General features: G+C 45.9%; 1 protein-coding gene across 1 annotated transcript in view; it reads right to left on the reverse strand.

Moving 5' to 3' along the window:
* Positions 1–4,986: 4,986 nt before the first annotated feature.
* RPL23 (ribosomal protein L23) overlaps positions 4,987–25,179 on the reverse strand; it is a 35,182-nt gene continuing 14,989 nt past the window's right edge. Inside the window, exon 5 of the mRNA XM_073608282.1 lies at positions 4,987–5,110. Coding sequence (XP_073464383.1) covers positions 5,028–5,110 — 83 coding nt within the window. The 3' untranslated portion in view covers positions 4,987–5,027. The remainder of the gene's footprint in view (positions 5,111–25,179) is intronic.

Genomic DNA, 25,179 nt, shown 5'->3' on the forward strand with positions numbered 1-25,179 from the left:
AATGGAAGTCTCAGCCTGCGTCAAGGAAGTTTTGCTTAAGTTGAAAATGCCCTTTCTACTCCCGTTTTCTTTTTGCTCTTTGATCTCCTCCCCCCTCTGACTACTCTCTTTTTTCTATGGGTCTTTGGGGTTTTCCCCGGGTCAACCAAAACCCCCAATGTTGAGGTTGGGAGTATTCACCCCGTCTGGATTGATAGGGAGACTGCCAATCATTCAGCTCTCTTTGTTGAGAGGAGTCTCTACAAGACTCTGGTCCGCCCGCACCTGGAGTATGCTGTCCAGTTCTGGGCACCAGTCCTCAGGAGGGACGTACTGGAAATGGAGCGAGTACAAAGAAGGGCAACAAAGCTAATAAAGGGTCTGGAGGATCTTAGTTATGAGGAAAGGTTGCGAGCACTGAACTTATTCTCTCTGGAGAAGAGACGCTTGAGAGGGGATATGATTTCAATTTACAAATACTGTACTGGTGACCCCACAATAGGGATAAAACTTTTTCGCAGAAGAGAGTTTAATAAGACTCGTGGCCACTCATTACAATTAGAAGAAAAGAGGTTTAACCTTAAACTACGTAGAGGGTTCTTTACTGTAAGAGCGCCAAGGATGTGGAATTCCCTTCCACAGGCGGTGGACTCAGCGGGGAGCATTGATAGCTTCAAGAAACTATTAGATAATCACCTGAATGACCGCAATATACAGGGATATGTAATGTAATACTGACACATAATCACACACATAGGTTGGACTTGATGGACTTGTGTCTTTTTTCAACCTCACCTACTATGTAACTATGAAGGTTGGTACCAGGGTGGCCTCCCATTCTGTGTACCTCTTCTGGGGGTACGGGGCTCAGAGGGGTAATCACCTCTCCACTCTTGTCTCCCATAGTTATCATATTGATAATCACTGTCCCTCAAGGTTTGAAAACGGTTCTGAGTGGGAACAGAATATCTGGAAGGATAATCCTCCCCATATATTCTCCTAGGGGAATCATAAACAGAAGAGTGATCCTCATAGTATCTATCATTAGATTCCTGTTGATAGTATTGATTATTATATTGGGTACGGTCGTTAGACTTATAGCTCTTAAATTTCCTTTTTGGGGATTTGGGGTTGCCCCCCGATTTACACGATTGGGGGCGTGATTTAGATTGGGAAGGTTTATTTTGCCTCACTGGTGATCGATAAGAGACACGTCTAGAGGTAGTCGGTTGTTGTGTATGTATGGGAGGGGGTCTATGTGGATATTCATCCATTTCATTAGAAACTCCCTCCCCTTCTGAACCCAATGTGTGTGAAACGGGCACGGATCCGGCTGACTCAGTTGCGTCTGCTGCAATTTTGCTCTGCCATTCAAAAACACATCCCTTTTTGTAATCCCCCACATCCCGATTACATTTTTTCTTTATCTTAATCATTTGTTCTATTTCTTCTTTCTCAAGTAATTTAAGGTTCATTAATCTTTCCTCGTATTCCTCATTGTTACTAAAAGGGGATAGTTTCTCTTTAATTGCCTTGATCTCAATGTCAAGTCTGACTAGTTTGTCATTCTTTATTAAAAATTCAAGGAATTTGACCCCAGCTGCATTAAAGTAACTAAACCAAGCCTGAAGGTCTGTTTCTCCTTTTTGGGGGCTGACCTCCCATCTAAGACTTCTTGGGACCATCGAGTCTGTCACATATTGTCCCAAGAAGATTATGTCCCACTGGGTATGTATTTCTGAAATCATGAGATTTTTTAATCTCATGAACATACCGCTTAGGTCACTTTCAGGTTCGTTGCTAATTTCGAAAACCCCATCCTTGACAATCACCCTAGAGGAGCGGTATTCAAAAACGTCCATGACTGAATGTGTGCGCTTCTCTGAGTATTTATAGAGGGCAAAATATGGAGACAATCGAAATTAGCACCTGAAATTATAAGGGGAATGGAGGAAAAAAAGTGTATAGAAATTTACAATCCCCAAAAATCAACAAGAGGGAAAAAAAAAAAAAAAGAGCACCAGGGAGGAAGAGACACCTATCCCAGATCGGAAAAGTTCAATGAAGAGCGATTCTGGACAAAAAAAATACGATAATCAACTAATCCCACAAGGAATGGCTTAAGCCGCCGGTTAAATGATATTGTCTATAACCCAAATAAAATAAAAAAAGCAAACCCGCACTATAAAGCCAAAGAATTACAAGACTGTAGCTGCACCAGAGAAACACAAATATCTGTGTAAACAATTCAAATAAATAAAAACAAGTGCGCTTACAATCAGAGATTCAAATGTGATTTGAAATGAATGTACATAAATAGAAAAAAAATTAGATTAAATGTCCTAAAATGAATACACTCTAATATGCAGAAAAAGAGAAACCAATAATTAAAACATAAATTCATCTAGTGCTTCATAAGTGATCATATCAGTGAGACAACCAAGCAAAAATAAAAGTGAAAACATATTAAATTCGTGAGTGAAGTCCATATCTGTATAGAAAATAAATTAGAGAGTTCCATAAACGTATATCAGATCCATAAAGGTAGAGGTGCAGATCCACTGTCCATCAAACCACAACCCGTGTAAGTGGAAGAAGAGGAGGGTGTGAAAATATGTCTCCTAAGAGTAGTGAATCCAAGGAACATTGAAGGTGGACTCTTACCCGAAGTGGTGGACCTCCCTGTTGGCGAGGTCTTGTACGCGAGCAGATATAGCCCTCTGCAGGGACAGTGAGGTGATAGCGTCCTCCGGTTCTGTTTTTACCAATAAACACAACCTTAATTTACTACACCATTGGAGCCCTTTCTGCTTTTTTTCACCCACAACCCTTCGGGTTAAGTGGGTGTGTCCCCCCCCCCCCTTCAGGCAGACGATTTGGACTATGCCAGGTTGGAAACGCTCGACTCATCAGCTGTGTTGGACGCTATCACCTCACTGTCCCCGCAGAGGGCTATATCTGCTCGTGTACAAGACCTCGCCAACAGGGAGGTCCACCACTTCGTGTAAGGGTCCACCTTCAATGTTCCTTGGATTCACTACTCTTAGGAGACATATTTTCACATCCTCTTCTTCCACTTACACGGGTTGTGGTTTGATGGACAGTGGATCTGCACCTCTATCTTTATGGATCTGATATAAGTTTATGGAACTCTCTAATTTATCTTCTATACTGATATGAACTTCACTCACGAATTTAATATGTTTTCACTTTTGATTATTTTTGCTTAGTTGTCTCGCTGATATGATCACTTATGAAGCACTAGATGCATTTGTTTTAATTATTGGTTTCTCTTTTTCTGCATATTAGAGTGTATTCATTTTAGGACATTTAATCTAATTTTATTTCTATTTATGTATATTCATTTCAAATTTTATTTCTATTTATGTACATTCATTTCAAATCACATTTGAATCTGATTGTATGCGCACTTGTTTTTATTTATTTGAATTGTTTACACAGATATTGGTGTTTCTCTGGTGCAGCTACAATCTTGTAATTCTTCGGCTTTATAGCTCGGGTTTGCTTTTTTATTTTATTTTTTTTTTTTAAATATAATGCACAATACTGGTAAACATTTTAACTACTTAAGTATTTTTTTTCTCAGACACCCTAGAGAAGTGATGGCAAACCTAAGCACCCCAGATGTTTTGGAACTACATTTCCCATGATGCTCAACCACACTGCAGAGTGCATGAGTATCATGGGAATTTTTTTTTTACACATTTTTTTTAGAACGGTAAAGCCACCGCCTGGCTGTTTATTAGGCAGGAAGGTGTTAATTTTCACATGCATTTATTTCCTTCTGTGAACGGATTTTAATGCGGTATTTACCGAGCATTTTCGGTTAATACCGCACAAACGATCTAGTGAATAAACAGCATCACATGAGATACTGTATTTAGGTAAAATGTGTCCTGACACCTAAATATCTCATGGGAGTTCATTCCGTGAATGGAGCCCATGACCTCTGATTCTATCCGTGGACTCGTGGAATTATAACTTGCCAAATACAAAATTTAAACCTTTCCTAGCAGGACCATCTGGTTGCTAAATAGGGCAGTAATATTTGATCATTGCGATCCACACCTCCCATGAACCATTCATAATCATGTATGCATTCAGGTTTTTGGACTGGACTGTCTTCTGTGGCTTTCCACCCAAGGTGTCATTGTGGATGGTGGACAGGACATATACATCTCACTTATCACACCACTTCAGGGTCAACACTTGTTTGTTCCAGACTCATCGAGTACTACACTACACTACACCCCCCCCCCCCCCCCCTTTTGGTCACTCACCAGCCTTTGTGGTAAGGCTTTCCGATTGGCTTGATCTGCACTGCAGGATAAAATTTCCTTGTGGCTAATTTTTTTCTCTTGGTTGAACTGAATGGTCTTTTTTCAATCTATGTAAATATTAGACAACCCCCAACCTTCCCCTGCTATCCCTTGTCACTCCCACCCATATCACCACAGACTCATTCCTGTCACACCCACATCCTACACTCAAAGCACTACATGCGTGCCCCCCCCCCCCCCCGCACAGACACACGTGCTATGCTCAGGCGATTACTACCTTGTGCACCAAGATCACTCTTGCGGCTCAAAAACGCCAGCCAGACATGACATGGCTAATACCAATGCATTTGAACTTGTGTCAGTGGAGACACGTGAATTCATTGCTTTTAGAAAACAAACATTTGAAAACTGTTATGCTATGGGAGCTCCTATCCCTCCTCTTGTTCCATAAATGACGGATATACGCGTTTGACAGGGTATACAGTTTAGATTTTTTTTTTTCTGAATTTTTTGTAGCAGTTAATATGATGCACACATTGCACATATGAGCACGGATAGACAAAAGGATTAGTGCTGTCAATCCTTTTATCCTTAGACAGTTTTTGATATATCATATTAGGATAGCAGCTTCCCCCGTTTTTGTTGGTCTTTTCATTCAGTTTGCTAACGTCTTGGCGCAGTTCAGTAATAAAATGAACACAAAAAATCTTTGTAACAAGAATTTTATTTTACAAACAGATGGCATGTTCAGGCAATGCTTCCAGCATTTGAGGCGATCCTGGGCCACAGGTCTGCACATTCTTTTGCCACCGGACCCGTTATAGCTGAACCTACAAAGCAAAAAAAAAGCGTAAATAGTGTAGAAAATTCTCTAGTCAAAAATAATGTAGTGAATCCCAAGAATGTGGGGTAATTAGTAAAGCTAAGTAACTGATATAAATCAGAGGAACAGGTCATATGTACAAAGTTCATAACACTATGGAGCCCAAGTTTGACCTCTCAGATAACATGCCCCAAGGGCGGCCTTGTCCAATGGTCATTTAGGAAAAAGGAACCTGGGAAAATGGTGCCTGGATTCAAAGTATGCATATTTACATTCTGTACTCTTACCTCTGGGAGCCGTCCTATATAAAAACAAAGGCAGCAGGTAAGCTCCCATTGTGCATCAATATTACATCATGAGCATGCATGAAAAGCAGTAGGACTGGTTAAGCTCATGATTGGTATACTGTTGAGTTTTTACCACCACTGCAAATGCCCTAAATTTTCCCACAACCTACAGATTCTGCACCCTCAGAAGTAAAAGCTTGTTTACAGAGCCTGTCAGAGTGAACCGGTTTACTTTACTGACCATGTGCAAGTACAGGTTTAGGCCTCTTGCACACTACAGACTGAAATTGCACACTGCAGCTTGAAAAAGTTCAGTACAGTTTCTTTTACTGAGCTAAAATACAGCCCATTAATTGTAATATAAAATAAAGTGTAGTGCTGAATGAACCAATGGAACACTATATAGTGTACCAAATATAACATGGTTGTAAAACATGAAAAAACACAACATATACTGTGCACATACAGTGAATTGGTGACATAAAATAATCTAAATGTCCCATAGAGTTGAAATCAAAAAGAAAGAATGTCCATGAACATCAAACAGGGAAGTATTGGTGAATGACATAAGTCTTATGTCCAGTCTGAATGGCTGGTAGAAAATCCTCAGTGACAATTAGTGTAACACATTCAGAGCTAGACTAAGGTTCTTCTAATAGAAAGTTAGATAAACACTTCTTAACAGACAGGGTGGACCCACTTGCCATACGACAATGGGTCAATCGAGCTTTTATTGGCCAGAAGCCTGATGATCAAACAATGGAACCACCTTGGATGCGATTGGAATGTATGGAGAGATCGCTCCCAAAACAAACAACCGGTCAATCAAGATGGATCCAGGAGATATGCCACGGCCAGATTTCCAGGTTTCAGGCAATTCTTTAGGCCAGGAAAGGATTGGACCTTAATGGAGGATCCGTACCAAGGACCGATAATAGATGGAATATTTTCACATTTGGACTGGGATGAAAAAGAAGAAAAAGGGCTCCATACGGTGCAGGTCAAAAAAGGAAAGTTTTTATCTTTTAAAAAATTCCAAACATCAAATTACAGATGAATGCTTAATGGTGATCACAAGAAAAAATGGTGGAAGCAATGTGGGATGTACGTGAACCAGGCCCGACTAGTTTAGTCCAATAGGACTTCAACTGGGGCATAACACTGCTCCCCCACATTGCTTATTTATAACTTGTCCCATTATCTCTTCCAAAGTAGCAATCCCATCATGCAGTTCGATATGTTACAAGGTCTACTGGAAGGGTGCATCGCTGGGCAACCACCTGTGCGCATTTTCAACAGTGTAACCTGTGCATGCGCCAATCGTCAACCCCCAAGTCACGAGACCAAGCACATGACTCACAGTCAGTCACATACTTGTCATAGTGCCATGACATCAAGCCCTATCAGATGCTCTGGGTGAACGCCCGGACCAGCACAAGCCCCAATCCAAGTAGGCGGCCAGACCAGCCATTCACAACTTAGCAAGAGGGCCAGCCACGTGACCATCCCTTGACCTCAAAACGAGGCCACGTTGGCGTCACATCGTGTTGACGTCATCAACTGCGCTCCCATACTCCACAGGGAGGCGGCTTAAGCCTCACTGCGGATAGTAAACCAACGTGACTCCGGAAGTAGCAAATATAAGAAACATACAAGGGGGACATCTGGGTTCACCCAGAGCACCTGATAGGGCGTGATGGCATGGCGCTATGACCGGTACGTAATCCACGTGACTGACGGTGAGCCACGCGCTTAATCTCGGGACTTAGGGGTTGACGATTGACGCATGCACGGGTTACTGTTGCAAATGCGCACAGGTGGTTGCACAGCAATGCACCCTGCCAGTAGACCTTGCAACATATCGAAATGCATGATGGGATTGCCACTTTGGAATCTTGGAACGAGGCGTGGAACTCACGCCAGTGGCCACATTTTCTAGGTTCCAATGGGGCGGATGTAATTACCCTTCCTTTTAACATTGGAGGATTATATTCCATAAGATCTTACGAGGCGTGAGACTCACGCTTGGGGGCCATCAACACCGGCTGCCGCCATTTGTGGGGGAGCAGTGTTATGCCCCAGTTGAAGTCCTATTGGACGAAACGAGTTGGGCCTGATCCACGTACTTCCACCATTTTTTCTTGTGATCACTATTAAGCATCTGTAATTTGATGTTTGGAATTTTTTAAAAGATTAAAACTTTCCTTTTTTGACCTGCGCCGTATGGAGCCCTTTTTATAATTTTTCATCCCAGTCCAAATGTGAAAATATTCCATCTATTATCGGTCCTTGGTACGGACCCTCCATTGAGGTCCAATCCTTTCTTGACCTAAAGAATTGCCTGAACCCTGGAAACCTGGCAGTGGCATATCTCCTGAATCCATCTTGATTGACTGGTTGCTCATTTTGGGAGCGATCTCTCCATACGTTCCAATCGCATCCAAGGTGGTTCCATCTTTTGATCAACAGGCTTCTGGCCAATAAAAGCTGAATTGACCCATTGTCGTAGGGCAAGTGGGTCCACCCTGTCTGGAAAGTAGTATTAGTTAGTAGGTTCTTCAACTTCCCATTAGAAGAACCTTAGTCCAGCTCTGAACGTGTTCTATAGCCAGATCCCGGTTTATATTGTTACACCAATTGTCACTGAGGATTTTCTACCAGCCAACTGGACACAAGCCTTATGTCATTCACCAATACTTCTCTGTTTGGTGTTCATGAACATTCTTTTTTTGATTTCAACTTTATGGGACATTTAGATTGTTTTATATGTCACTAATTCACTGTATGTACACAGTATATGTTGTGTTTTCACATTTTGCAGCCATTTTACATTTGTTTGGTACACTATAGATAGCGTTCCATTGGTTCATTTTTTCGCTACACTATTTTATTCACCCAGGACAGTTTTAGTGTTATCAGCTTCACAGAGTGCAGCAATTTCCCCCTTACCTTCACATTAATTGTAATATGCCTATGCACACACACGCCGTGCATTCTTCAGAAAAAAAAAAATAAAAAGGAAATCTGCATTTTTTGCTCATCAATTTACACCTCATATGCGCATATGCAGGCAAAATGTTTTCAAATGCCAGTTTAGTGCAAACAAAAACCGTGAGAATAACCTCGACAACTCAAAGTGCCACTAACCAGACATAACAAGTGCTTTAAATAGAGTCATTTCTCTATTAATGATCACTGAAATCAGAAACCATGGTAATCACCATTGCAATCCCAATAAAATTGCTAATTTTTGAGGAATCTCATTTCAACTAACATGTTAACGTTTTTTATCAAGACTTCCATACAGGTTATTAAATTAAAGCTCAATTCTATCAGACTACCTTGGGATATATAAAAAAATAAAAAAGATTTTACTAGGATAGGATGCAAAATCAGGTCTCCCACACAGATACAGACAGCACTAATATTTTTAACAAGATGTTCGCTTTCCGCTTAATTAAAAATATGTTATTGAGGCCACCTGTTGATTTTTTTCTAAATATTGCCATTGCAGACAGGAGCTTGTTTAAAGCGGAGGGCCACCCGTAAAAAAAAAATGCCACCAAAATTCCTAAACAAAAAAAAAAAAAAAAAAAAACCAACAACACACATTTGGAAAAAAAAAAAAACGAATACTTACCTAAACCCTTGTTGCTAGGCAGTCTTCCTAATCTGCCTCTTCCTATTCCGCGGCGTGTTCTCCTCGGTGAGCGGCCCCGTTGTCTTCTGGGAACTGTGTGTGTTCCCAGAACACCATGGGGCCATTCACAGATAGCTGCGCTGCTCGCGCGTGCGCAGTAGGAAACTGGCAGTGAAGCCGTAAGGCTCTACTACCTGTTTCCCTTACCTAGGATGGCGGTGCTGGGACCCGAGAGCGAGGGACGGTTTGGCCTCGGGCGGCCGACATCACAGGCACCCAGGACAGGTAAGTCTACTTATTTAAAGTCAGCAGCTACAATTTTTGTAGCTGCTGACTTTAAAAATTTTTTTTTAGTTGGCCGGAATCCCGCTTTAACCACTTCCCGCCCGCCCCATTGCGGATTGACGTTTGCAACGTGGCTCTGTTATCCTGACTGGGCGTCATGACGTTCAGCAGGATAAGCCGTGAGGGCGTGCAGCGCGGCAATAGGTGGTGCTGTGCGTCACTCGGACGCAGCGCATCTCCGATCGTGGTAAAGTCTATGGACATAGACTCTTTACGTGATCAGCTGTGACCAAATCACAACGTGTAACCAGCTTTCCTCGGTTCGCGCTGGCAAGGAGATCTGGGGGCTGTACTGATTCTGAGGTGCCCACCAGTAATGACTGTCATCATCAGTGCCGCCCATCAGTTCTACATACTAGTGCCTCCTCATTAGTGCCCTTCAGTGAAGGAGAAAGAAATTTAAAACAAAACGAAAAAAATAATTCTTCTTCAAAAATGTTGGTCTTTAGTTTGTTTAGCAAAAAACAAACCCCAGAGGTGATCAAATACCATATAAAAAAAAGTTCCATTTGTGGGATGAAAATTATAAAAATTTTGTTCAAGCAGTGTTGCATGACCACTCAATTGTCATTCAAAATGAGACAGCAATGAAAGCTGAATATTGGCCTGGGCAGGAAAAGGGGGGTGGGGGAGTGCCCTGTATTGAAGTGGTTAAACTCAGGATGGCAAAATACATGCCAAGTATGAATGCCCTCTCCTGAAAACACTCCTTGGCTGCCACCAGTTTTAAAAGTGTGCAGTACTGTCCAAGTCAAACAAGTATGCAGAATTCTTTGATGTGTCAGTGACTTGAAAGTGGAACTGAAGATTTGCTACGTTATAGGAAAAACAGAAATGCAACTGTGCGTAAGCAATACTCTGAAAAGGGTACCATGTCTAAAAAATTCCTCATGAAACAGCTGAGCACTTTATGGTATGAGAGCGTGCCCAGGTACCCCTGTGCGTGCAACCCGATTGCTGGTTATTTGAAGTGAGATCTACAGTACAGCTGCCACTACTATACTGCTCACTGTTCTTTCCAAAGCTCTGACATGAGGCAGCAAAGTACTGCTTCTATCAACATAGCTGCCTCCAGGAAGGGTAGAGGAAGGCTTGGAGAGTTAATAAGAAAAGAGGAATCAAAGGGAGACCAGAAAATATTGGCCACTACTACTCGTATTTTCTTTTTCAGGCACAACTTCCAGACTTCAGTTTCCTAAAGTAATGAAGTCAGTAAAAAGCAGGTATTTTCATATTTCTCTTCCCAGTACAAATTTTCCTTTAACGTAGTCAGTATTAATCCTTGAGAAAGACTAACAGTTCAATTAAAACTAGTCAGAAGTGAAGCTGGGGAACACCGTGGCATCACTTAGCAACTCGCACTCTTACTAGTAATCTTTTCCCACACCTGTGAAAAACACCAGCAGCTGGGGCTCTGGCAGGTTTAAGGAATATGTAAAGCCAACATTTCATATTCCTAATGTGGGTCTGTTGTACTTGTATGAAAACGTATCCTGTTCTTTGCATTATACAGAATTTATATAGCACCAGCAGTATGCTCAGCGCTTTAACATGAAGGAAGACATTAGTTACAATACAATTTGGTACAAGAGGAAATCCGAGAGCTCGGCTCGTTAGAGCTTACGATCTAAGAGTTGTATTGCTTCCTTTGTATGAAATACCTGGTGTTCCTTCCAGTTGCTGTTTTCCTAAAAAAAATTGACCACATTATGACAACGTGGTCGGTTTTCTGGCCCCGCTCGTTAGAGTAGTGGTACACGTACTGTAAGTCAGCTGGTTCCTGCTGAATTATAACCTGCTCTATTCCCTCCCCAGGGACTCCTATCCGGCAAAAACTTAAAATTAACTTCTCTTGGCTATGCAGGAAATAGTATCCAGTTTTGCAGAAAATGGTAGCAGTATTTGGTAAAGAAATGGACAGCAAGTGAGAACTGTTGCGTTGGTTACAGTGTTGTACATTATTACTATAATAGTTGAGTCATATCTTCTGAAACTGGGATGGTTAGTGACTGAGCGCTGATCAATTTTTTTAATATATTATTGCGCCAACAGTTTGCGCAGTGCTTTACAACAAGAGGGCAGACCGTACACTTAAAATACAAATCAATACAGGAGGGATCACCCTGCTCGTTAGACCTTACAATCTAGAAGGGAGGGTCAATTGGAAGAAAAAAGGTAATAACTGTGGGGGATAAGCCGATGGAGAAAATGAAAAAACTGTTAGGTGTGGGTAAGGTAGGCTTCTCTGAAGAGGGTTTTCAGGGATCGTCTAAAAGCTAATAGCGTAGGAGATAATCTGACAGATTGGGAGTAAGGCATTTCATAGGACTGGAGAGGCTTTGGAAAAGTCCAGGAGGTGAGCATGGGAGGAGGCGACAAGGGAGCTAGAGAGCAGAAGGTCTTGAGAGAAACAAAGAGAACGAGTAGGTTGGTATTTAGAGACTAGGCTAGCGATGTAGCTGGGGGATAAAATCGTGGATAGCTTTTTAAGTAGTAGTTAGTATTTTGAATTTAATTTGTTGGGTGAGCGGAAGCCAGTGGAGGGATTGACAGGTGTAGCAGACACAGAGCGAATGGTAAGGTGGATGAGTCTGGCAGCAGCATTCATGATGGATTGAAAAGGTGATAGACTATGTAGAGGCAAGCCAATGAGAAGGGAGTTTGTGTCATTGGTTAGAAATGGGCGTATTTTGGAGATGTTGGAGGTTGAAGCGGGAAGATTTGGACAGTGATTGGACGTAGTGCTTAAAGGAGAGCTCAGAGTACAGGACTACACCTAGAACTATGGCACGCGGGGATGGGTTTATAGTCGTGTCATCGATTTTGACAGAGAGATCAGGGGAAGGGAAAGGGGCATATGGGGGAGGAAAAATTATAAGTTTTGTTTTGAATAGATTGAGTTTGAGGAAGTGGTGTGAGATCCAGACTGATATATCCGATAGTAAATTAGTGATACGTGAGGAGACAGAGGGAGTGAGCGAAAGGGTAGAGAAACAGATTTGGGTGTCAGCGTATAGGTGGTATTGGAAGCCATGGCAGGCTATCAGCTGACCCAGGGAGGAGGTGTAGACTGAAAATAGGAGGTCCAAAAACAGAACCTTGGGGAACCCCCAATAGAGAAAGGAAGAGGAGAGGAGACAGTAGCGTTGAAACAAACACTAAAAGGTGCGGTTGGATAAGTAGGAAGAGAACCAAAGAGTACAGTCATGGAGACCAAAGGCGTGGAGGAGGAGGAGGAGTTTTGGGAGTTGGAGGAGGAGGAGGAGGAGTTTTGGGAGTTGGAGGAGGAGGAGTTTTGGGAGTTGGAGGAGGAGGAGGAGTTTTGGGAGTTGGAGGAGGAGGAGGAGGAGGAGGAGTTGGAGGAGGAGGAGGAGGAGTTTTGGGAGTTTGAGGAGGAGGAGGAGTAGGAGTTTTAGGAGGAGGAGGAGTAGGAGTTTTAGGAGGAGGAGTAGGAGTTTTAGGAGGGAGGGGTGGTCAACCGTATCAAAGGCAGGGAGAGAGGTCCAGGAGTAAGAGTACAGAATAGTGTCGATTGGTTTTGGCCGTTAGCAGAACGCTTGTTAGTTTTAGGAGAGCAGTTTCTGTGGAGTGCTGACGAAATCCAGACTGAAGGGGATCAAGAAGGCCATTATCAGCAAGGTGGATGCCAGTTGGTTGTAGACCAGACGTTCAAGGAGTTTGGATAAGGGGAGCAAGGAGATGGGGCACAGGTTAAGATTGGATGGGTCCAGTGAGGGCTTTTTACGTATGGGTCTGACAAGTGCACGTTTTAGAGAGTTGGGGAAGATGCCAGAAGAGAGGGAGAGGTTGAAGGATGTGGATTAGAGAGTAGCATAGAGCCAGAGGGTGAACGTAGCATTTGTGAGGAACAGGATCCAGAGGGCAGGTAATATGTAGACATTAGCAAGTAGTTTAGCAACCTCGTCTATAGTAGTGGGGTTGAAAGAGGGAAGTAATGATTGTACCTGTGGGCATGAAGTGTAAAGCGTGGAGGGTATCTGAACAGTAGAGATCTCCTCACAAATAGTATCAATCTTCTGTTTGAAGCGATTGGCGATCTCCTGGGCAGTGAGTGAGTTGGCAGGTGGAGGATGGATGAAGTAGAGAGTTGAAGGTAGAGAGGCACTGACAGTGACGCGATAATTTGCTAATGAGTGATAAAATAGGTCTGCTTGGCAGTGAGGAGGCTGGAATTGTATTTTTGGAGAGCAGATTTATATTGGTTGAAATCTTTGAGACTCAGTCTTATGCCACAGGCGCTCATGAGCACGACTTTTTTCAGACTTCTAGTATCATCTGTTGCCAAGGTTGAAGGGATTGGGGCCCGATTCTGTGTGTAGTGAGGGGGGCTAGTGAGTCCAGTGAGGCTAGAAGTGAAGCGTTGTAGACAGAAATGGCTAGGGTGGTGAAGGATAGGGGTGAGATTTTGTCGGTAGCAAAGTAGAGAAGGGTTGAGATGACTTAGGTTTCTGCGGGCAACTTTTAGGCGGCTGGAGGGAGATGAGGTGGAGGAGAGGGAGAGAGTGAAACTAATAAGGTAGTGATCAGAGAGAGGGAATGGATAGTTAGAGAGGTTGCATGGAGTTCAAAAGGTGAGAGAAAACTAGGTCAAGGGTATTGCCTTCAGAGTAGGAGCGTATATCCACTGCTTCAGGTCAAAGGAGGAGGTTAGGCGGCTGAGAAGTTTGGAAGTGGCAGGATTATTGTTAGTATTAAAGTGGAGTTCCACCCCCCACCAAAAAAAAAAAAAAAGAATTTTTTTTACACGCCTCTTAATGTCCGTTACTAGGGGGTACCTCGTAATCTGCCTCCTTCAGCGCCTGTGCTCCTTACGTCACTTCCCTCTGCGCCAGAAGGGCGATCACCTCTGTCTCCTCCCTCTAGGCAATCATCTGGGACACATCATAGGTCCCATATGATTGTGCGGCAAGTCACCGCGCCAGGCTCGCGCATGCGTAGTGGGTGCCCGGCTGTGAAGCCACAGCCAGGGTGCCCACAGTTACAATGCCAGCGTCGCCAAGCGGAGGGGGAGTTGAGCGGCTTCGATACCCCACATCGCTGGACCCTGGGACAGGCAAGTGTCCGATTATTAGAAGTCAGCAGATTTTTTTTTTTTTTTTTTTTTTTTAAGTGGAACTCCGCTTTAATAGGGATGTTGAAGTCCCCCAGAACAATTGTGGGGATTTCAGAAGAAAGTAGGATAGCCAGGCAGAGAAGTCATCAAGAAAGGTTGATCCTGGTCCAGGGGGCCTGTAGATCACAGCTATCCTTAGAGAAATTGGGGTGAAAAGACGAATGCAGTGTGCTTCGAAAGAGGAGAGTGACAGAGAGGGAGGTGTTTTTTGTTACTGGACTTGGAGGATTTCAAGTAAGATGCTAGAACTTGGCTTTTAGAGCTTTTGCGCCCTCTTAGAGCTGTATACAACCTTTATCTGAAAAACCCATTTAATTTGTAGGCGGAAAAAAAAAAAAAAAAAAACAAAAACATTCATTTTACAGAATAAAAAGTCAATTTACAGCAACGCCATTTTTCTTTTTTAAAAATCACTTTAAAAAGCGCTTAAAGTGGTTGTAACCCAAAAAAAACAAAACACGCCACTCCCATTATTATTGCCAGAAAAGAGAATGGATTTGAGACTTTACAACCACTTAAATCTAGTTTTGTTGCTTTATCTAGAGCAGGGGGGTCAGCAACCAGTAGATCGCAGCTAGATCACGGTCTGGGCAAACAAGGGGTTAAACCAGGCAGTGTTGTGTTGCTCTCTCACCACCTGCTTTAATCCAATGGACCTCACAGAAGCATGCAGTTGCAGGGTACTTTAAGAGTGGCCCCATTTACTTGAATGGGTCACAATTAGCAGGCAGAAGCAACATTAGGTTTTATTACTGCTGCGGCATGTGTACACCTCTGGCTGCTGCCTCAGCAGCTAAAGGAGGCAGGGATTGGGAGCAGTAAAACTGAAACTCACATGTTGGGTTTTACCATCCTCAACTTTGTGTGAATGAGCCCTAAGGGTGCCACTGCAACCAATGGCTCATTCACAAGTGTAGCAGGCACTGCTGCTTCTTCAAAAAGCAGTCAGTATTTGATAGGTGGTGAGAAGGCAATATTTCGCCTCCTCACCACCTGATTTAAACCCACGATTGCTGTGCAATGCACATAATTGCGACGCGGTAGTACAGCAATTAGGTTTAAATCAGGTGTCAGGATGCGACACTGGTTGGTTGATCTTTCACTTCTTCCATGTTGTTCAGGTAGATCTCCACCTCTTTATAGGAGTTTCCTACCCCTGATATAGAGATTGAAAAAAAAAAAAAAAAAAAATCTTTGCAAGACAATATCTCAAAAAGAAAGCCATTTGATCAAACTATTTTGCCATCTTGCGTAATGGACAAAATGATTCAGGAATAAACCGGTTCACAGCAAAAAAATGTAAAACATGCTCGGATACAAATTCATAGGGGGTGTAGAGAAGTGGGAAGTTAGGCAAGTGGTTAAAGCAGAGTTCCACTTTGGAGGAAAAAAAAAAAAAAATACTGTAGCTACCAACTTTTAATATTAGGACACTTACCTGTCCAGGGATCACAATTTCTGCACCAGCTTTAGGTGCAGGCATTGCAAATAAGCACAGCCAGTTTACTACCATGCATGCGTGAGTCGCACTTTCGGAATAGTCCCACCATCTTCTGGGACAGACACAGGTCACTGAAGGCAGCAGGGGTTGAAGGGGGCCTGACATTAAAAAGGGGTTGTATTTATGTTTTTTTCACCTTAATGCATCCTATGCATTAAGGAGAAACACCACCTGGCAATGACAGCTCCCCCAGCCCCCCCCCCCCCCCCCCGTTTACTTACCTAAACTCGCTCACCTGCTGTGCGCGTCCCGGCATCCTCTTCTCCATGGAGTCTGGCCGTTGATTGGATAGATAGGATAGCAGCGCAGCCATTGGCTCGCGCTGCTGTGAATCACATCCAATGATGCAGCCGCGAGTCATACACTCTGTACGACTACACTCGGGATAGAGCTTCCCAGAGGGGGGGTTAGCTATTGTGGGGAGGAGCCAAGACAGCCGCCAAGGGACCCCAGAACAGGAGGATCGGGGCCACTCTGAATGAACCCCTTTAAGTAGATCGCCTTGCAGCAATCTTACCAGGAAGTGAGAGCAGGTACCTGTCAAAACCAGGTACCTGCTTCCCGCCAAAATGTGGAGAGGGTGTGAACAAGCTGAGCTTCCACTTTTGGGTGGAGCTCCGCTTTAAGGTCAAACATCCACAATGGCATGCCAGGAAAAAGCAATAGGATGGGTATAAGGTTCAGTGCAGTATAAAATAGAAGGTGCCTTCAAAGCACAGAAGAGACAGAAAAAGGAGCAGTAGAATCTAATCTTGTAAATCAGGGGGTTGACCTGGAGAGGGAGGATGTTGAGGGGTGCCAATTACCACTAGAGGTTCAACAGTATCCAAAGATGTAACATTTTCCTCAGAGTGAAATTCCAGACACATGTGAATAGGGGATGCCAGGGTGCAGGGAACCCAGCAAAACCTGGGAACATACTGCTGAGTGCAGGAAGGATACTGCTGTCACACACACACGGAGTTAGCCAACAGGCTAAAAGGGGTGTCCCAAGCACTCAAATGCCAGGGGGGCAGAGAAAACCTGTCTGGATGTACATGTAATACACCCCCCCCCCCTAAACTTGTAAACGTGGAGGAGTACAAAGGGTTAGAGATTTGAAACTATGGCTCGAGTGGAGGTTGGCTCTAAAGGCCTATGAGTACTAACTGAAAATGAAAAAATTTCACTGAACCTTCCACAGATCTCCTGAGTTAAGGCAGGAGCACACTGGCCACCATGACATTGCTGATGGTGTCAGCTGCAGGTCTTAAACATCTGGTTCCTTTTTGCTTACTTTAGGGACCTCATATCTTGACCGCTCAAAAGGTGTTCCCATGTAGGAAGATACAGGCATCACTTTACAGGCAGTAGACACATGTGACAAGGTGTTGGGGCACGCAACAAGCCATTACAATGATAGCACAAGGCTGACCTCTTTATAAAAAGGTAGGTTCACCCCTGTTATGGGAGAAAACTCTTTAAGCCCCCTTTCACACTGGGGCGTTTTTTCAGGCACTTTAGCATTAAAAAAACACGTCTGTAAAGCACCCGAAAGAAGCCTCATCTGCAATCCCAATGTGAAAGCCCGAGCCCTTTCACACTGCCAGCGCCCAAAAAACGTTGGTAAAGCGCCGCTTAGGACCCCTTTCACACTGGGACGTTTTTCCGGGAGTTGGTAGGGTGAAAGGGCTCGGGCCATCGGCGCACCCAGCCCGGTGGCAAAAACATGAAAGCGCTGCAAAGAAGCTGATTGCAGGACTTTGACGCCCTGCCAGCACAGCGCCCCAGTAGAAGATCCCTAGGTCGAAACGCATTGGCCTATTCAACCTTCTCCATGTTGCCTATTCCTTTTAGATCTTGTTGTGATCAAGTTTTTATTGTAGTTTTTTTAGCAATAAAAAACATCCCCTTTTTATCTGCACCATGTGGAAGCATATTTTTTCTTTCCACATACCATCTGAATGAGTGAGTATTTACTCCAGTTCCATGAGGGATATTCTATCTCGGGATCCATATTCTGGTTATCTGCTGCGAGGACCGGAAATCTACGCAGAGTCCAGCTTGGAGGGTTCGACTGCTGGGATATCCTTCCTTATGCCCTGGGTGGCACACGGCTTTCCAGACTCCCTGTCGCCGACAAGGAAGTCCACAGGATTTGGTAAGAGTCTATACATACCATCTTTCCCATTATGCCATTGTCTGATTGATGTGTTTTCGCTCCACGGATCTATACAACCTTTTGCCAACTGTTGGAACATCATCTTCCTTTGGGATTATATCCATATTCCCATGCAGCGGGACATTACACCCCTTTCCCATCTACTCATTGGTTTATTGACATGATATTTGGTCAATGATTCACCAATATTTTTTTGGACTGAAATGTTATTGAGCAACACTATATTTTGGGTTTATAGACACACATATTATGCGCTACATTTTTTCTACCACTCCACTGTAACTCAAAACATGCAACCTGTTGAATTGAAGGGCTATCTTTACTGATGACTTTTTTTTCATGCAAAAAAGTGAATTTTTTCCCAAAAAAGTGCGCTTGTAAGACCGCTGCGCAAATACAGTGTGACAAAAAGTATTGCAATGACTGCCATTTTATTCTCTAGGGTGTTAGAGAAAAAAAATGTATGTTTGGGGGGTTCTGAGATTTTCTAGCAAAAAAAACAAGTCTTTTTTTGTTTTTAACTTGTAAACACCAAGTCTGAAAGAGGCCTGGTCTTTCTGGTGGAAAATAAAAAAAAAAAAAAAAAAAAAAAAAAAAAAAAACAAAAGCTATCATTGTTTTAAATGTTTAATACTTTCTTCAGCTCTGTGTATACAAAGAAGCATGGAGGAGCTCATGTCCATAATGGGGGTGTTAGTGGCACAGCCCCAAATGATCCACAATGGCTCAAGTGATATGGTCCAGAAATATTTAGACAGAACAAAAGGTGGATAATGCACCTGGACCAGATGGCACCCACTTACGGATCCTAAAGAATTGAGCTTTGTCATTTCAAGGCCAGTGTTTCTAATATTTAGGGACTCGTTCATGACTGGAATGGTACCACTGTATTGGCGCAGGGCCAATGTGATGCCCATATTTAAAAAGGGATCAAATTCTTTACAAAGTAACTATAGACCTGTTAGTTTAACTTCTATAGTCGGGAAGATACTGGAGAGTTTAATAAAAGACCACATAGATGAGTAATTTGCTGAATAAAAATATTTTTAGCAACAGACAGCATGGATTCATGAAATACATAAGTTGTCAGACACTCAACTTCTTTTTATGAGGTTGTAAGTAAAACCTTGGAAAGAGAGCGAGAGCAAAGCGAGAACGAGATTAGGAAACTCCAATTTCTACTGGGAGAAGAGAAGCCAACGGTAAAAATTGCTGCCCAATATGTGACAGCGTGTCACCGACTGAGAGGGTCATGAAAGATTGAAGACTTAAAAATCCTTTACATGGACTAATGACCACTCCCTCTATATTAAACCCCCCCCCTCCTTTTTTCTTATAGAAACTAAACTGCTTTGGCAATGCTAACATGTATGTGGTCTTGCCAATAAAGCTAGAGAGAGAGAGAGAGAGAGAGAGTCCACGAGAGAGAGAGAGAGAGAGAGAGAGTCCACGAGAGAGAGAGAGAGAGAGAGTCCACGAGAGAGAGAGAGAGAGAGAGAGTCCACGAGAGAGAGAGAGAGAGAGAGAGAGAGTCCACGAGAGAGAGAGAGAGAGAGTCCACGAGAGAGAGAGAGAGAGAGTCCACGAGAGAGAGAGAGAGAGAGAGAGTCCGAGAGAGAGAGAGAGAGAGAGAGTCCACGAGAGAGAGAGAGAGAGAGTCCCACGAGAGAGAGAGAGAGAGAGTCCACGAGAGAGAGAGAGAGAGAGAGAGTCCACGAGAGAGAGAGAGAGAGAGAGTCCACGAGAGAGAGAGAGAGAGTCCACGAGAGAGAGAGAGAGAGTCCACGAGAGAGAGAGAGAGAGTCCACGAGAGAGAGAGAGAGAGAGAGAGTCCACGAGAGAGAGAGAGAGAGAGAGAGTCCACGAGAGAGAGAGAGAGAGTCACGAGAGAGAGAGTCCACGAGAGAGAGAGAGAGAGTCCACGAGAGAGAGAGAGAGAGAGAGAGTCCACGAGAGAGAGAGAGAGTCCACGAGAGAGAGAGAGAGAGAGTCCACGAGAGAGAGAGAGTCCACGAGAGAGAGAGAGTCCACGACGAGAGAGAGTCCACGAGAGAGAGAGTCCACGAGAGAGAGAGTCCACGAGAGAGAGAGTCCACGAGAGAGAGAGTCCACGAGAGAGAGAGTCCACGAGAGAGAGAGAGAGAGTCCACGAGAGAGAGAGTCCACGAGAGAGAGAGTCCACGAGAGAGAGAGTCCACGAGAGGAGAGTCCACGAGAGAGAGAGTCCCCGAGAGAGAGAGTCCACGAGAGAGAGAGTCCACGAGAGAGAGAGTCCACGAGAGAGAGAGTCCACGAGAGAGAGAGTCCACGAGAGAGAGAGGTCCACGAGAGAGAGAGTCCACGAGAGAGAGAGTCCACGAGAGAGAGAGTCCACGAGAGAGAGAGTCCACGAGAGAGAGAGAGTCCACGAGAGAGAGAGAGTCCACGAGAGAGAGAGAGTCCACGAGAGAGAGAGAGTCACGAGAGAGAGAGAGTCCACGAGAGAGAGAGTCCACGAGAGAGAGAGTCCACGAGAGAGAGAGCCCACGAGAGAGAGAGAGCCCACGAGAGAGAGAGAGCCCACGAGAGAGAGAGAGCCCACCGAGAGAGAGAGAGTCCACGAGAGAGAGAGAGTCCACGAGAGAGAGAGAGAGAGAGAGTCCACGAGAGAGAGAGAGAGAGAGAGTCCACGAGAGAGAGAGAGAGTCCACGAGAGAGAGAGAGAGTCACGAGAGAGAGAGAGAGTCCACGAGAGAGAGAGAGAGTCCACGAGAGAGAGAGAGAGTCCACGAGAGAGAGAGAGAGTCCACGAGAGGAGAGAGAGAGTCCACGAGAGAGAGAGAGTCCACGAGAGAGAGAGAGTCCACGAGAGAGAGAGAGTCCACGAGAGAGAGAGCCACGAGAGAGAGAGTCCACGAGAGAGAGAGTCCACGAGAGAGAGAGTCCACGAGAGAGAGAGTCCACGAGAGAGAGAGTCCACGAGAGAGAGAGTCCACGAGAGAGAGAGAGAGAGAGTCCACGAGAGAGAGAGTCCACGAGAGAGAGAGAGTCCACGAGAGAGAGAGAGTCCACGAGAGAGAGAGAGAGTCCACGAGAGAGAGAGAGAGTCCACGAGAGAGAGAGAGTCACGAGAGAGAGAGAGTCCACGAGAGAGAGAGAGAGTCCACGAGAGAGAGAGAGAGTCCACGAGAGAGAGAGAGAGTCCACGAGAGAGAGAGAGAGTCCACGAGAGAGAGAGAGAGTCCACGAAGAGAGAGAGAGTCCACGATGAGAGAGAGAGAGTCCACGAGAGAGAGAGGAGTCCACGAGAGAGAGAGAGAGTCCACGAGAGAGTCCACGAGAGAGAGAGACAGAGAGAGGTCCACGAGAGAGAGACAGAGAGAGAGTCCACGAGAGAGAGAGAGTCCACGAGAGAGAGAGAGTCCACGAGAGAGAGAGAGTCCACGAGAGAGAGAGAGAGTCCACGAGAGAGTCCACGAGGAGAGTCCACGAGAGAGAGCGTCCACGAGAGAGAGCGTCCACGAAGAGAGAGCGTCCACAAGAGAGAGCGTCCACGAGAGAGAGAGCGTCCACGAGGAGAGCGTCCACGAGAGAGAGCGTCCACGAGAGAGAGCGTCCACGAGAGAGAGCGTCCACGAGAGAGAGCGTCCACGAGAGAGAGAGAGAGTCCACGAGAGAGAGAGAGAGAGTCCACGAGAGAGAGAGAGAGAGTCCACGAGAGAGAGAGAGAGAGAGAGTCCACGAGGAGAGAGAGAGTCCACGAGAGAGAGAGAGAGAGAGAGAGTCCACGAGAGAGAGAGAGAGAGTCCACGAGAGAGAGAGAGAGAGAGAGTCCACGAGAGAGAGAGAGAGAGAGAGTCCCCACGAGAGAGAGAGAGAGTCCACGAGAGAGAGAGAGAGAGAGTCCACGAGAGAGAGAGAGTCCACGAGAGAGAGAGAGTCCACGAGAGAGAGAGAGTCCACGAGAGAGAGAGAGTCCACGAGAGAGAGAGAGTCCACGAGAGAGAGAGAGTCCACGAGAGAGAGAGAGAGTCCACGAGAGAGAGAGTCCACGAGAGAGAGAGTCCACGAGAGAGAGAGTCCACGAGAGAGAGAGAGTCCACGAGAGAGAGAGAGTCCACGAGAGAGAGAGAGTCCACAGAGAGAGAGTCCACGAGAGAGAGAGAGTCCACGAGAGAGAGAGAGAGTCCACAGAGAGAGAGAGAGAGTCCACGAGAGAGAGAGAGTCCACGAGAGAGAGAGAGAGTCCACGAGAGAGAGCGTCCACGAGAGAGAGCGTCCACGAGAGAGAGCGTCCACGAGAGAGAGCGTCCACGAGAGAGAGCGTCCACGAGAGAGAGCGTCCACGAGAGAGAGCGTCCACGAGAGAGAGCGTCCACGAGAGAGAGCGGGTCCACGAGAGAGAGAGAGAGAGAGTCCACGAGAGAGAGAGAGAGAGTCCACGAGAGAGAGAGAGAGAGAGAGTCCACGAGAGAGAGAGAGAGTCCACGAGAGAGAGAGAGTCCACGAGAGAGAGAGTCCACGAGAGAGAGAGAGAGTCCACGAGAGAGAGAGAGAGTCCACGGAGAGAGAGAGAGAGAGTCCACGAGAGAGAGAGTCCACGAGAGAGAGAGAGAGTCCACGAGAGAGAGAGAGAGTCCACGAGAGAGAGAGAGGTCCACGAGAGAGAGAGAGAGTCCACGAGAGAGAGAGAGAGTCCACGAGAGAGAGTCCACGAGAGAGAGTCCACGAGAGAGAGAGAGTCACACGAGAGAGAGAGAGTCCACGAGAGAGAGAGCAGAGAGAGAGTCCACGAGAGAGAGAGTCCACGAGAGAGAGAGAGAGTCACGAGAGAGAGAGAGTCCACGAGAGAGAGAGAGTCCACGAGAGAGAGTCCACGAGAGAGAGTCCACGAGAGAGAGAGAGTCCACGAGAGAGAGAGAGAGAGAGTCCACGAGAGAGAGAGAGAGAGAGAGAGAGTCCACGAGAGAGAGAGAGAGAGAGAGTCCACGAGAGAGAGAGAGAGTCCACGAGAGAGAGAGAGTCCACGAGAGAGAGAGAGTCCACGAGAGAGAGAGTCCACGAGAGAGAGAGTCCACGAGAGAGTCCACGAGAGAGTCCACGAGAGAGAGAGAGTCCACGAGAGAGAGAGAGTCCACGAGAGAGAGAGAGTCCACGAGAGAGAGAGAGAGTCCACGAGAGAGAGAGAGAGTCCACGAGAGAGAGAGAGAGTCCACGAGAGAGAGAGTCCACGAGAGAGAGAGAGAGTCCACGAGAGAGAGAGTCCACGAGAGAGAGAGAGTCCACGAGAGAGAGAGTCCACGAGAGAGAGAGTCCACGAGAGAGAGTCCACGAGAGAGAGAGAGTCCACGAGAGAGAGAGAGTCCACGAGAGAGAGAGAGTCCACGAGAGAGAGAGAGTCCACGAGAGAGAGAGAGTCCACGAGAGAGAGAGAGAGTCCACGAGAGAGAGAGAGTCCACGAGAGAGAGAGAGTCCACGAGAGAGAGAGAGTCCACGAGAGAGAGAGAGTCCACGAGAGAGAGAGAGTCCACGAGAGAGAGAGAGTCCACGAGAGAGAGAGAGAGTCCACGAGAGAGTCCACGAGAGAGTCACGAGAGAGTCCACGAGAGCGTCCACGAGAGAGTCCACGAGAGAGTCCACGAGAGAGTCCACGAGAGAGAGAGTCCACGAGAGAGAGTCACGAGAGAGAGCGTCCACGAGAGAGAGAGAGACAGAGAGAGAGTCCACGAGAGAGAGAGAGTCACGAGAGAGAGAGAGTCCACGAGAGAGAGAGAGTCCACGAGAGAGAGAGAGTCCACGAGAGAGAGAGAGAGTCCACGAGAGAGAGAGAGGTCCACGAGAGAGAGAGAGAGTCCACGAGAGAGAGAGAGAGTCCACGAGAGAGAGAGAGAGTCCACGAGAGAGAGAGAGAGTCCACGAGAGAGAGAGAGAGTCCACGAGAGAGAGAGAGAGTCCACGAGAGAGAGAGAGAGGTCCACGACGAGAGAGAGAGAGAGTCCACGAGAGAGAGAGAGAGAGAGAGAGAGAGTGAGAGAGAGAGAGTCCACGAGAGAGAGAGAGTCCACGAGAGAGAGAGTCCACGAGAGAGAGAGTCCACGAGAGAGAGAGTCCACGAGAGAGAGAGTCCACGATAGAGAGAGACAGAGACAGAGAGGACAGAGACAGAGAGAGAGAGACAGAGAGAGAGAGACAGAGAGAGAGAGACAGAGAGAGTCCACGAGAGAGAGAGAGAGACAGAGAGAGAGACAGAGAGAGAGAGACAGGAGAGAGTCCACGAGAGAGAGAGTCCACGAGAGAGAGAGAGTCCACGAGAGAGAGAGAGTCCACGAGAGAGAGTCCACGAGAGAGAGAGAGTCCACGAGAGAGAGAGAGAGAGAGAGAGAGAGTCCACGAGAGAGAGAGAGTCCACGGAGAGAGAGAGAGAGAGAGAGTCACGAGAGAGAGAGAGTCCACGAGAGAGACAGAGAGAGTCCACGAGAGAGAGAGTCCACGAGGAGAGAGAGTCCACGAGAGAGAGAGAGAGTCCACGAGAGAGAGAGAGTCCACGAGAGAGAGAGAGAGTCCACGAGAAAGAGAGAGTCCACGAGAGAGAGAGAGTCCACGAGAAGAGAGAGAGTCCACGAGAAAGAGAGAGTCCACGAGAGAGAGAGTCCACGAGAGAGAGAGAGTCCACGAGAGAGAGAGAGAGGTCCACGAGAGAGAGAGAGAGTCACACGAGAGAGAGAGAGAGTCCACGAGAGAGAGAGAGTCCACGAGAGAGAGAGAGAGTCCACGAGAGAGAGAGAGTCCACGAGAGAGAGAGTCCACGAGGAGAGAGAGAGTCCACGAGAGAGAGTCCACGAGAGAGAGAGTCCACGAGAGTCCACGAGAGAGAGACGAGAGAGAGTCCACGAGAGAGAGTCCACGAGAGAGAGAGAGAGAGTCACGAGAGAGAGAGAGAGAGTCCACGAGAGAGAGAGAGAGAGTCCACGAGAGAGAGAGAGTCCACGAGGAGAGAGAGAGAGAGTCCACGAGAGAGAGAGAGAGTC

Source organism: Aquarana catesbeiana, linkage group LG12, assembly GCF_042186555.1.
Source record: "Aquarana catesbeiana isolate 2022-GZ linkage group LG12, ASM4218655v1, whole genome shotgun sequence".
NCBI classification, from domain to species: Eukaryota; Metazoa; Chordata; class Amphibia; order Anura; family Ranidae; genus Aquarana; species Aquarana catesbeiana.